The following is a 13,944-nucleotide window of genomic DNA, read 5'->3' as shown; positions in this document are numbered from 1 at the left end:
ATCCCATATGATTACCCACTTTTGATCTCTTATTTATCATAAACTAATATTTTACATTCTATTAGTGAGCAGAGAGACTTCTAGCCTTGTTGTAGGATTTTTTGGTGATGGAGGAAGAGAGAATCGACAACGAAGTCTTTGACGCAAAAGAGAGGTAAGTAGGTGGAGATACATAATTTACCTATGCATATTTTTTGTGATCACTTTTGTATCTTATTTCTATCACACTCCCATATTAGAGATTCATGTGATATGATATAAAAGAGGCTAGACCCCTTTTCCAAATTAATGCGTGCATGATAAATCATCCTATTAAAAATATTATCATTTTGGAAATATATGAAAAATGAAAACCGATTTCACTATATCGATAATTGATCAGATTTAGAGTTGATTTTATATTAGATACGATATATCAAGTTTGTTTGAATATGCAAAATTTTTTTATTTATAAGATATATTATATTATATGAATCTGTGTAATTAATCTGACAATGCAACCTAAAAAATCTGTATCAATTTTTATTTATTTTATTTATCTAGAAAGTCATATCTCAAATACGCTATTTTTTAAAAATTCCCATTTGCAATTTATTGAAGATACATTAATCTCAACGGAAGTTTGGTTCCTTGAGAGAAGACGGAGAAGATAGAAAAGAGAAAGGAAAATTTTGGATTTTTATTAAAAAATTTACCTCTTTTCCCGTAAATTTCTCTGTTTTGTGAAAATAGAAATAAAAATTTCTCATTGGAACAAACATTTTAGGAAGATGAATTAATTAAAAATAAAAAAAAGATCATAAATTAAAAAATATATATATCAGAAAGGGTACACATGATTTTATTGAAAAAAAAAAAAAATCAACAATATCTATTGAATTTCATGAATAAAAATTTGGTATGTACAGTGCAGACTATTAAATAATTGGCGCATGAAAATATTAATGAAGATGCAATCGATTTATTTTCATGTGAATTTATTATTGACGATGTTAGGTGGGGCTTTATAATTGGACGAACAACTGTTCTCCACCTAAAGTTTAATGAAATGATGGTTCCGACCCTGTAAATTTGGAAACAATTATGTAAAATGAATTTAATAGTGCTTCAAGATCTGATAATGTGTGAATCTTTACCCCACTTCTTCTGAATTTCTATCTACAACCACCAATCCGATCATAAACATGTACTCAAATTTGGTTTTGGAAACAATCAACCAGAGAATCGATTATATGAAGTCATTGAAACCAAATAAAATGACAGTGATTCTTTCACAGCAATGAATCAACGTCTCCATCTATCTCTATATGAATTCAAGAACCTGTATGAGACACTTAATATGACAACTGCAAAGCATATGGCAAATAGTTTCTCGAAAGCCTGATTCATTTGGTATTCCCACTTACCTTTGATCATCGGCCATCAGAAGAAGTGAAGGAGTCTGCAAATCCAGGAGGCCTAGCTGGGATACTTCCTTTGCTGTCCTCAAGGCTGGTATAGCTGATTGCTTTGCTTTCTGCTTCCTGCCAAACCTTCAACATCTGGGGAAGTGGTAGACTAAAATCAATTCCACTGTAACAATCTGATTCATCAACAGCTGGTTTCCACTTCTCAACCAGCGGGGCCAGTACACTGACTGCATGGCCCATGTCAGGACGATGATTTGGCTCCCTTGCAGTGCAATGTCCAGCCAGTTCAGCGATGATTGCAATGCTCTCAAAGGTTTCTTCGTTTGCTTCAAGAGCTGGATCAATGACAGCCATAAGTTTCTCTTTGCTTGATTTGATTTGCCAGAACCACTCTGCCAAATATCGGCTTTCCTCAGAACGTCCCTCATCAAGTGCTGTCAACCCGGTCAAAAGTTCCATCAACACAACTCCGTAGCTGAACACGTCTACTTTTGTTGTGATCTTCCCCATCACTGAAATCAAAATGAATTTGATTTAGTAGGCAATCCGAAACCATGACACTAAGATAGTAAAATTCAGAGCTTCTATAAATTAGAAAAACAAAAATTAGAGTTATACAAAAGTCTAAGTCCCTCATATTCTATATATTTGTCTTTTAGAAAATTAATGCTTTAAAACTTCAAGAATAATCGAAAATTAGGCCAAAAGGATGATATGACAAAAAACACACTGCACAACTATCATGATTTGCTAAACTAATTGTGTCATAATGTGTACCTGAATTCTTCTTGGCAGAACAATTTCTGCAGCTACTCTTACACAGTAACAATTTCTACTGGATATGTGAAACAGAAACACTCCATTGGAACAGAACATCACCAGTCTCATGTGGAAGAACAATGACAACCAAAACAAGAATAAATCAATCTACTGTTAACTATAACTGTAATTACTATTAACTTTAATCTGTGGCAATAGAACTATATTAGCTCTCTGTCATCAAGCATCTTATAGTTTTGGTATTTCTGTAACCTGGTTGAGCAATAGGAAGCAAAAGTTACAAACCGGAATCTCTTTCATTATAATTCCTATTTGACAGAATACTAAACTGAAGGTTTTCCGATAATAAATGTACCATCAATATCTGACCCAATTCAACAGAATGAAGTTTTGAGAAGACAAAGTCTCAGCAACTACAGTACTGAAAACTATCAAAACACCATAACAGACTAAATGAGCTACAACTTGCTACATGTAATTATAGTCACAACCAAATGAAAATCTGGGAAAATCACAAAGCAAGATTATAAACCAAAAAAAAAAAAAAAAAAGAAAGAAAAATCCATTATTTGGAACATAATTGGAACCCCTCACCAATGCCAACATGCAAGACTGACAAGAGTTCTGAAAGAAGAGATCTTACCAGCATATTCAGGCGCAAGGTATCCAAAAGTCCCAGCAAGCCTAGTCACCACAGATTTCTGTCCATCTGGAGCAAGTTTCACCAAGCCAAAATCTGAAATCTTTGCTCGAAAGTCATCATCCAGAAGAATGTTAGAAGATTTGAGATCTCGGTGTATAAATGTCTCACGGGCAAGATTATGAAGATACTCCATTCCTCTGGCAACATCCAGTGCAATGGTAAGCCTCCTCATCCATGACAGAGGCTCCAATTTTAGGCTCTTCCAATGGAATAGATGTCTGCTTAGGGCACCCTGTGGCATATACTCATAGACTAGAAGCCTCTCACTGCCTTCGATTGAATGACCCAAAAGAGATACCAAATGTCTGTGTCGAACCTTAGAAAGAACGCCTATTTCAGCCTGAAATTCATCCACAGCTTTACTGGTAATCACCCCAGCCTCCATTCTCTTGACTGCTATTTTTGTCCCATCTTCCAGTTCACCCTTATAAACAGTTCCAAACCCACCACGACCAACCTCATTTTCTTGCGCAAAATTGTTGGTTACCTTGCGAAGAACTTGAACAGATATGACCAGATTTCCAGACTCAATCGCACGAGAGTTCTCGGTTGCACCACTATTAGTAGTCCCAGAAATAGAAGCAGTTTGTGTGTATAGGTTTCCCATGGTGCTATTCAAAACAGCAACCTTAACCAAATTTTCAGGGTCGGATGGGTCTCTAGGGTAGACAGCGATGGAATCAGAAGCCTCCACAGCCTTCTTCTTCTTATTACAGCAATATATAGACATAAGAATTACCATTAGAACCACAATTGCAGCAACTGCTATTCCAGCTATAATTAGTAGCTTCAATCTTTTGGAACTTTGAGGTTGTGAATGCATATTTATAGAAGAACTAGATGAGCTAGAGCTTGAGCCTTTAACTGGGGATGGTGGAGTGTTACCAGAACGGGTGTCATTTGATGGAGATTGTGCAATCTCAGGGGGAGGGCTACTAACAGGGGAGGGAGGCGCATTACTATGGTTACTAGTGGCAACCAAAAGAGGATTTCCCTCAATCACAAGCTTTACACTGTCACGAAATTTAGGCAGTGGAGGCCCTAGATTGTTATTACTTAAATCCAACACTCTCAAAGATTTCAATTCCGTGAAATTCTTAGGAATGGAACCATTTATACTGTTACTTCCTAGCCTAATTTCTATCAGTGAATCTAAATTTGCAATAGAAGGACTAAGAGTACCAGTAAGATTATGTCTAGGCAAATTAATTATAGAAACCTTTGAATCAGGATTGCAAATCAATCCCAACCATGGCCCTTTACATGGATCATTACCAGACCATTCAGAAACAAGATTTAGAGGGTAATTCACACCACCAAGAAAATCCAACAATGCATTCACATCTGGGGCACATGCCAGCCCAGGCTCAGATTGACAAAAGGAATTAGAAGCATAAGAAACATTACCAGTCTTGAACTGTGGTATCGAACCCATAAAATGATTATTGTTCAACACCAACTTATCTAGCTTCATATTGGCCAAGCTCTCAGGAATAAACCCAACAAATTGGTTCATGTTCAGATTTAGATCTTTCAATGAAGTTAAAGCTCCAATATCTTCCGGGATTGTCCCCGTGAACTGGTTTCCATGAAGCCATAGCTGTTCCAAAGAAACCATTTTGGCAACAACATCAATAGGACCAGTCATGCCACCATTGGCTTGATTGTTCAACCACAATGTTCGCATCGAAGATTCACCAAAACTCGCTGGAATTTCACCAGATAAGCTATTATAAGACAATTGCAAGACCGTTAGAGATGGCAATGTGCCTAAATATTCAGGCACCCGCCCAACCAAATTGCACTGTGAAAGATAAAGTTCTGTCAACTGAACTGAATTTGCCAAACTATCAGGAATAGACCAACCAGTACTCTTGTTCAAAGGATTAGTATCCAGAGCCAAGACACTTAGACTACTAAGTCCATCAAAAAAATCAGATGGAATTGTATCAAATTCATTGGAATTTAGGTAAGCATACACCAGTTCTGACAAGCCCCTAAAAGTGGGCAATTTACCATTAAACTTGTTTCCTTGGAGGCCGATATTGTAGAGTTTTGAGAGCTGGTTAAAGTTTTGAGGCAGAGGTCCTTTGAGGCCAAGATTTTGGACTTGAATTTGTGTAACTCTGCCATTAGAACAAAACACATGAGGCCATAAAGGAGGGCCACAAGGATCATCCCCAGTGGCTGGCCATTTCAGAAGCTCTGGATTATCCAAACCAGACTTGAAATCATTTAGAATTTTCAAGTCGTTGGGATCAGTAGCAGTAAAAGCCACATCAACAAAACACAAAACAAGAACAATGAAGAGGCTTGTATACCAACACCCCATGGCAAACCTTAACTAAACCCACATGGATCTTACACAATCAATAAGAACAAAATGTATAAAATAAAACCCAGATAGGATTTGAGTTTTAGATCTCACATCCTAAAAAGAAGGGTTGTTGTTGCCATAACTGCCTCTCCCCAACACTGTCAACGACACAACTGTTAATTAATTTGGGTTTGAAGTGGGGAAATTGACTGTAATGGGCTGAGAGTTACAGAGACATGGTGGTGAAATAGGGAGGGTGACAAGGGGAGTTTTGGTTTGAATTGATTAATAGAGGTGGCCCCTCGAGTAGATTTGGGTACTCAGCACTCATGGCGGCTTCTAATTGAAGGAAACGACCGCTAATTTCGGTTTCGGAAGCGATTATTCTTAGTCTGTCGGCTGACACTCAAATGAATCACTACAAAGTATATTGAATATTTTTGTAAAATAATGGGATCACATTCCGTATGATCATTGTATTCCTTTGTGCGGCGAAAGCAGAAAGATAGTAAATTCCTTTTAAACAAATTAATTTCCTTAAAAAAACCCAGTTTTTAGGGAAATTAAAAAAAATACCATCATCAGGTCACTTATATATTTTTAACACCCTTTTTATACACATAAAAAATATATTATAAGTAGTATACAATTTCAAAAATATCTTTATAATGAGAAAATATTGAGTATCATACGATTATATTGTTCACATATAAAAAGAATTTTGTAAAACAATTCCTTTCTACAAAGTAGAAGAATTTCTATAAAAGCACATGACTATTTACTTCCCTAAATAAATTAAAAAAATATTATCCATTTCCAAGCCTCTACCAAATTAATTAAAAGATTTTTTCTCCCTCCCAAGCCTCTACCAAATATTCAAAGCCTCCATAGTGAAGAAGAAGAAGTAGCCAACGAGAAGGAGAACCAACACCAATGACGAACACTTTATCCACCAACGTAGACAAATTGAACAGTCCATCCACCGATGCTATCGTCTAAATTTGACCGATTAGGGAAGAATGACATGCTGAGTTTTGTGGGTTAGTGTTTTCTACTTAGATTTGTTTGTTGCAATTTTGTTGATGTATTATAAATTTTGATTTTTGGTGGTGGTGTATGAATACATCTATATAAAAAGAGATTTTTGTTGTGTTGATGATGTAGTATGGGTGTGTGAGAATTAATTTTGATTTGGTTTTCGTTGATTTAAAGAGTTGATTTTGAAAAGTTTTTAAAGATAGAGAATATCTAGATATTGCCTCTTATTGGGCAATATTGGATAGGATATCGCCTATCTTATTTATTTATTATTATTATTATATTCAATATATTTATTATATATCTATTATATTTATTTATTTATTATCATTTTTATAACTTTTTTTTCAACTTTTTCCCTCTATTGTATTTATTTATTATTATTATTAATATTCAATTATTTAATTTCAGTTTTTTTGTTTTTTTAGTAATGTTGATAAAAAAATAAAAAAAAAATAAAGATAACAATAAAAAGAGAAGCTGCTAGTCGATGTAAGGTTGTGGTATTTGTTTTTCTTTTATTTGTTTTCCATTTATATTGCAAGAATATCGAATCAATATCCAAAATGGAGCATACAAGATTCATGAAGCATATAAATTTAATGTGTAAATGATCGTCTGAATGAAGATGTTGTTAACTTCATAAACCAGAAATTGATGATGATGTAACAAAAGATATTTCGGATGACCTATTTTGGCCGATTTTAGGGTTTGAAGGAGACTAGCTTTAGTGTTGTTCTGATGCATGCTATGCTTTTCTGTCTAATTAATCGGAGGCAACATGATCGAACACTATGTTCCAAATAAACAGTGTGAAAATACATTTCAAGCCAGTAGAGTTTGCACTTGTCACTGGTCTTTTATTTGGAGATGACACAGATTGGCCTGTCCCAGTAAGCTTCCATGATTGGCCTTCAAATGCAACAACAACCTGACCAGCATGTGAGGATGATGTGTGGGGAAATACAACATTTGTGCAATGAGATACAAGATTTTCAAGCATCCATGCTATATCACATGAAGGCATTTAAGGAGTCATATGCTTAGAGCTTGCCATCGTTTTAGGTTTATGACTTTTTTCTCCGATAAGTTGTGTTTTTTCTTATTTGTTAATATGCAATGACACATGTGTTAATTTGCTTAGGTTGATGTGGACGAGGAAATGAAGTTCCTGCTAGAGCTGATGTCTCAAACAGAGGTTTTCACCTAGGAGCTTGATGTGCCATATGATGATGAACCTCCATAGAGAAACATAGGCAAGACTTCAACGTGCTTGAAACAATCAACATTTGTTTGTGTTTTGAGAAAAGACAGACAATTGATTAGTCCTTTCACATACTTGACCAAGACACAAAAGAATGTGCTAATGGAAGAGTCCACCCCTTCAAACCAAACATACAGAGCATCTAATAATTGGTATCTGAAGACCCTTAATGATTCTCTCAAACATGTCCTATTTGTGGGCATTGGCTATATAACTGAGTCTATCTCTAAAGGTGAATGGTGGACCCCCATTACTAATATCGAGGCATTGGCTTGAAGACATGGTAAGGAGAGTTTTCATTCATTTTTTATATTATTTTTGCAATTGTTTAATGAACTATTTTCTACTATAATATAACATGTTGATGCTTTCCTTAGTGTCCTTCATAAAACATTTCCAAACAGTAATTGGACAACATTGCTAACCTAATTTGTTGCAAATCTATTGACATATGCATAAGAGTTCGATCGTATGGGATCAACTATGAAGTGACCATCGTTTTTTATTAATCAAATTGCGGGCATCTTCTCCACTTCGCCTAATGAATTTTTTCGACCATGGAGTAGAGTTAATTTGGTGATTATAGAATATTGGTTAAAATTAATTTTTAGTATATTCAATTATTTAATTTAATTTAATTTCATTATATGAATATATCTTAGATATTCATCCCAATCAACTTTGAGAACCAACACTGAATATGTAGTGTGTTTGATTTGATTTCGTGAACTTTTTATATATATGACTGCATCATATACCACAAGTAAATCGATTTTCAAAAGGTTGATGAGACCATATAAGTGCCTGACCCACATTATATCAGCTAGCAATTTTTATCAAACAAGATTGAGTATCCTGCCACCACATAAAACCCTAGTGATTAAATTTAGGTGTGTGTGAGATGTACCAAAACAAGATCCAGGTTCGAGGGACTGTGACGTTTTTATGCTTATGTTTATTGAGTACTTTGCACATAATAATGATTTCAACTTCACGTCCACACATTGTAATTACTAATAAGGTGTATAACCATGTCGATATACCACGGGAGGACATTTGGTAAGAAAGAATATCTCATTTGCTTACAAATAATGTTGTTATTTTTTCAGAGTTGTTAATTAATTAAACTTTTGGTTGTCTATGCAGACTTGGAGGAATTCCCTTAATAATGGGTTCGTGTGCAAAGTTTATGGATTTAATTAACTTGTTTTCATTAATGGCTTACTTATGACGCAAAGTCGATGCTATGTTATTTCATTTCCTTTTTTTAACATATGTTAATGTTATTTCATTTCTTTCATTTCCTTTAAAATACAATGTCATGTTATTTTACTTCATTTATTTAATTTCAGGAATGTCTTAACTACAATTAACAAAATACATTAACAAAATAATAAACTATTTCCTCCATATAACTAAATAATGTTTCCATGCCAGCCATTACCTAAAAAAACAAGCAATAAAATGCGTAAACATGATTGTCATAAATTGAAAAAATAATGCATAATGGCATACAATTGTATGAAATTAAAAAAAAAAAATTATAGAAAAATCAACCATGTCAAATACCATGATATTCTAATTCATCGGATTGGATGTCCCATCAAAATGATGACCTCTACAGTGACTTGATGTGCGTTCTCTATTGCGACTTGATGAGCAGGATAACCTCACAATGGGAATCAGAGCTGGACTTGGATAATTATTTCAAGTGTGGCCTAGTTGATGACATCAACTATAGTTTTACTCTCCTTGTGATGGTCTCCTTGTGTGGCTTGATGGACAACCAGACTAGTTTCGTTTCATTTTTGGTGGATAAATAGACGACGTATTCGAAGGTGTCCACGTTGATTGATCACTAACTAGATTGACATCTTCGCGATACAATGTCTGTAAGTAATCCATGGAATAATATATATTTGCCCATCTAAAGTAGTCTGATAGGTTACAAAATCGAGCAACAGTTGTGACGTGCGTACACAAAATCTGTGAAAGTTGAAATTTCTTACAATTGCGCATCTGCTAAAGAATATTAACCAGGAACACATGTTGTTGTGCGTCATGAACTTTGTACCTATGGACATTGATTGATTGGACTACCATATTTGTAGATTTATGCATATATTTGACAATCTTATCCTCCGCCTACAGTGTCAACGAGTGAGATCAATCACCTAATTAAAAACAAAAAATCAAACCTAATATAATAATGGCTAAATAAAATTCAACAAAAGTTTGTTCTTATACCTATTAAGTTTTGCCAATTGTAAAACGAATATTGCATTGTACTCCTAATAAACTCCACCAAAATGGTGATGGGCAAAGATTGTGTAGTTTTTGTTAAAGCATTGAAGAACTCAACAATATTAGTTGTCATGATGTTATACCGCCATCTTTAAAAGTGGGTGTGGGCCCATTTTTTATAACCAATATTGCTAAAATACAAAGCTGTTGTGGGATTCACTCGGTTTATCTCAGTCATGATAAATTCGAAGTCCTTAGGCGATACGCCTTTACAACTCTCCAAAATAATCTTTCAATATGTTTAGTGTTTTTGAACTGTGTACTCATGTTGTCTTTTATATGGTAGTTACAAAAGCCATGACAGACATATAGGAATACAGTTGCCACTAATGTAATTATTGAATGACGCTTATCTGAAATAATGGTTAAATCTGGAATATCCCCGATTCACATTTGTAGGTATCTCAAGAATGGGATCCACATATCCATTTCCCCATTATGACCAATATCAAATACAAGTGGATAAATTTGGTTATTGTCGTCTTTTGCAACGACAATAAAAAGAGACTCAAAGTACTTTCCCTTCAAATATGAAGTGTCAACAGAAATAACAGGACGACAATATTGTTGGAATCTTCTTATTAAACAACCTAAAACCATGAAGAAAAATTGGAACTTATTCTCCACATCAATGTCAATATGTGTAGAAGTTCCTATTTAGCTCTAAATTATGACAATACTCAAGTAAGAGCATGAAAGACTCTTTAGGAGATTCTCGTAATGCATTTATAGCGTACGTCTTTGTAACCACACCTGTGTATGAAATGTCAATCTTGTACCTATTTGTCATATTGGAGACAATTTTCTTTGGTTGGTAGATACAATGAACTACAAATATTGATTTAAAGATAGTTCCTAATGATCTAGCACCTATCTATCTATGATGTGACAATATTTGATCCCTTGGACAATTGTGTGCATCATCCATGCGACATAACTCTCAATAGTCTCCATCATCTTCCTTTCTGGCTCATGCCCACCATTTGCATTGACGATCTACACATCTGATTTGATAATGTTTCATATAAGAGTAAACAACGTTCCATTGGAAGCCTATCTTTAAATCGTATCTCTTAAATAAAGCTGTTAATTTTGCTTTTGTATCATAAAGCTCATTACTCTTAAACTGTTGTCTTTTTGTGTTTCCCATTTACTAATACTAGCATTCTCAACATCCATTGTCGGCTCAAGAACCCACCGAAACAGATTAAGATTATGAATATGACTTGTATATTCTCCCATATCTATGGAGCCATGACAACTTGCACTAGACTCAACCCTTTCATTGATTTGACTTCTCATAACATCTTTGTTCGGTTTGCAATTTGTGTCATCATCATCATATAATTCTGAAAATTCATCATCATCATCATCATCATCCTCAGGATTATAGTCGTTATCCATATTGTCATCATTGTCTCCATCACCATGATTCACACCATACTCTTGGAAAATTTTTGATTCTGCCTAATTATATAAACGATGATCCTTTCTTTCTGCCACATAAACCTCTTCATCTAGTTGCTTGTCTTTTCCTTCAATAAGAGTCTGGGTAATATAAAGTTTTATTAATCCTCGTAAACTTCTTGCTTCCATCATCACATACTCAAAATTATCTTAAATCTTACTAGGACCCATTGATGCATAATCTGTGATAAATATGTGGATATTTGCTTGACTCCGATCAAATCCCAAATGATTGCATATTTTGCTCACAAATCCTTCGAAATGAACATTTGTGTCAATATAGAAAGATCTCTCTTTCCCACTAACATATTTCACTACATTATCATCACTTGTAATCCAATTACCTTTGAATCAAACAATAAATATGACCTTTTCCATTTTCACCTACTTATATTGTTAAACAAACATTCAAAGTTTCTGTTGAAAAAGAAGCAGATGAGCTATAGGTGGGTTGTAGGGGATCTTGCCTACAAGCTACAAGAGGTCTCCACACACCGTTGGGATCTCGCCTATAGCCTGAATCCTATAATTATTTTTGTTCTTTCTAGCATATAGAAAAACAAACTACAAACACCATTTTCAGTGAGCGTCCACATCCCATTTGATCTACCAATCAGTATTCTAACTCCTTTAACATACACATAAGATAACATTCCACAAACAAAATACGAAATAAATATTACCATTTTTACAAATTCTCTAACTACATTACTTACTAAATTTTATGGTAAATCAACTACTTTACTATTACACCAACAAATATAGAAGAAAGAGGTATAAATCAACACTGACCTTAATTAGGATGAATTATTTGCAATATTTTTGAAAATATCTTTTGCCTTTTCATTGTTGAAAAGAACGTTTGTTACTTGTGTTTATAAAGATGAAAATATGAAAAATTTTGGTATTTAACTAGAAAAAAAGGTGTGGTAAAAATGTATAGACAGACCTAAAAGGTGGTGTTCTTTTTAATATTCCAAGTTTTTTATTCAAATGATCAATACGACGATTGAGGAATTAATAATAATATATCATCATATAATTTAACCTGAATTTAAAGTTAATAATTTTCAATAAGATATGTTAATCCGATATGAAAAAAATCAGATTAGAATTAAGTTTTTTTGACTCAAAATTTATTTTGAATTAATCTGATACGACTCAAAATTAAATAAGATAGTGTTAAATTTTATACAAAAATAACTCGATACGATTCGAATTGACTCAAATGTTTAAGATAAATATTACTTTAATAAAAATTATTATAGATAGATTATAGAAATGTTAAAAGATAATATCAACGGAAGTTTAAAGATAATATCAACCGCAATTGAAATTTTTACAAATTCCATATAATTATATCTTTGTATAATTGTAATTATTCATATTATTTTTTATTTGTATTTAAAATTTTATTTTATTAGTAAGTAATAAGAATGTGATTTGGTTAGTTAGATTACTGGCGTATTTTAAAACTCTTAGTATGTAATTATTATACTATTTATATACAAAACAAAATGTTATTGTGTGATTTATTAATAATAGCTTGAAGTAATTAAGTAAAGAAATAAAAACGGTAAAAACGTTTGAAAAGTAAAAACAATAGATTATTTTTGGTCAATTTGGGTCGGTTCAGGTCAATTCGAATATTAAAGGGTTGAGTTAGAATTAAAAGATTTTGATACAATTTTAATTTGGATCGAATTAGAGTTGAAAGGTTTTTGACACAAAATTTAAACTGACACTATATAAACACGATTTGATAATATGAACTATTAAATCTACATAAATTTATTTTATTTAAAATTATTTAATTACGTAACGATGAATAAATATTAGACTATTTTTCAAAAGTAAAAGATCAATGTTAAGTAAAAATTATTATATGTTCTGTCGATATGATTTTTGATGATCATGAACGATTGATGCACCAAATTTTGAGTTGTACACAAAATAGATTAATGTAATAACGACTAAAATCTGAAAGATTATGGTGTGTCCTCCTTGGTGTAATGATAATTAAAATGGTGAAGATACAAAACATAAAATTTTAAAGTAGTTCAGTGTGATGGTTAAAATATTTACTTTACTACTTCCATGACGGGGATCTTAATATAATTGTATATTACAGCAAAATTCAGTGTGTAGCTTTTGGCCTTCCTCGTCTCTTTTTTGTGTAAGGTTTTTCATCCCCGAACTTATAAAACTAGGGAAAATTACATTCAAAATTAGCATTCAAATCCTTTTGAAATTCCTCATCTCTTTTGTGTATAGCCTTAAAAATGGTATATTTTATATGTATTCGTTTTAGATATATAAATATATACGTATTTATATGTGTCATCATATGAGTGAGTAATTTTCAGTTAAAGATAAAATAATATCCAATCATGTGATGACACATATACATGTATATATATTTATATACTTAAAGTAGGTACGTATAATATTCCTCTTTTATTTATATTCTTTTAAAATATTATTCTTTTAAAATATTATTCTTTTAAAATATTATTGAATATAAATTAATTGTGATTGGTTAAATAAATATGTTTACCTTAAAAGTATTTGTTTTGTGTATTTCTAAATTATTCTCATTGTCAATAATAAATATGATTTTTTTATGATGTCAAATTATAAAATTAATTAATTGAATTAATTT

General features: G+C 32.8%; 1 protein-coding gene across 1 annotated transcript; it reads right to left on the bottom strand.

The window, feature by feature from the left end:
- Positions 1 to 1,195: 1,195 nt before the first annotated feature.
- Positions 1,196 to 5,697, bottom strand: LOC123209113 (receptor protein kinase TMK1-like). The gene is made up of 2 exons (XM_044626877.1): positions 2,833 to 5,697; positions 1,196 to 1,921 (listed from the first exon to the last, which is right to left on the bottom strand). Exons 1-2 carry the CDS (start codon positions 5,222 to 5,224, stop codon positions 1,413 to 1,415), a joined length of 2,901 nt encoding a protein of 966 aa, XP_044482812.1. The 5' UTR covers positions 5,225 to 5,697; the 3' UTR covers positions 1,196 to 1,412.
- Positions 5,698 to 13,944: the final 8,247 nt, after the last annotated feature.

This window comes from Mangifera indica, chromosome 2 (assembly GCF_011075055.1).
Source record: "Mangifera indica cultivar Alphonso chromosome 2, CATAS_Mindica_2.1, whole genome shotgun sequence".
Lineage (NCBI taxonomy): Eukaryota > Viridiplantae > Streptophyta > Magnoliopsida > Sapindales > Anacardiaceae > Mangifera > Mangifera indica.
The sequence above is the reverse complement of the archived record's forward strand: the minus strand, read 5'-3'. Positions and strand labels throughout refer to the sequence as shown.

Bases quoted from the DNA above. Each gene is read 5' to 3' on its own strand.
- LOC123209113 (XM_044626877.1), bottom strand. From the start codon at position 5,224: ATGGGGTGTTGGTATACAAGCCTCTTCATTGTTCTTGTTTTGTGTTTT. The intron at 1,922-2,832 runs GTAAGATCTCTT...TTTTGATTTCAG, and splicing joins CCTTGCGCCTGAATATGCTG to TGATGGGGAAGATCACAACA.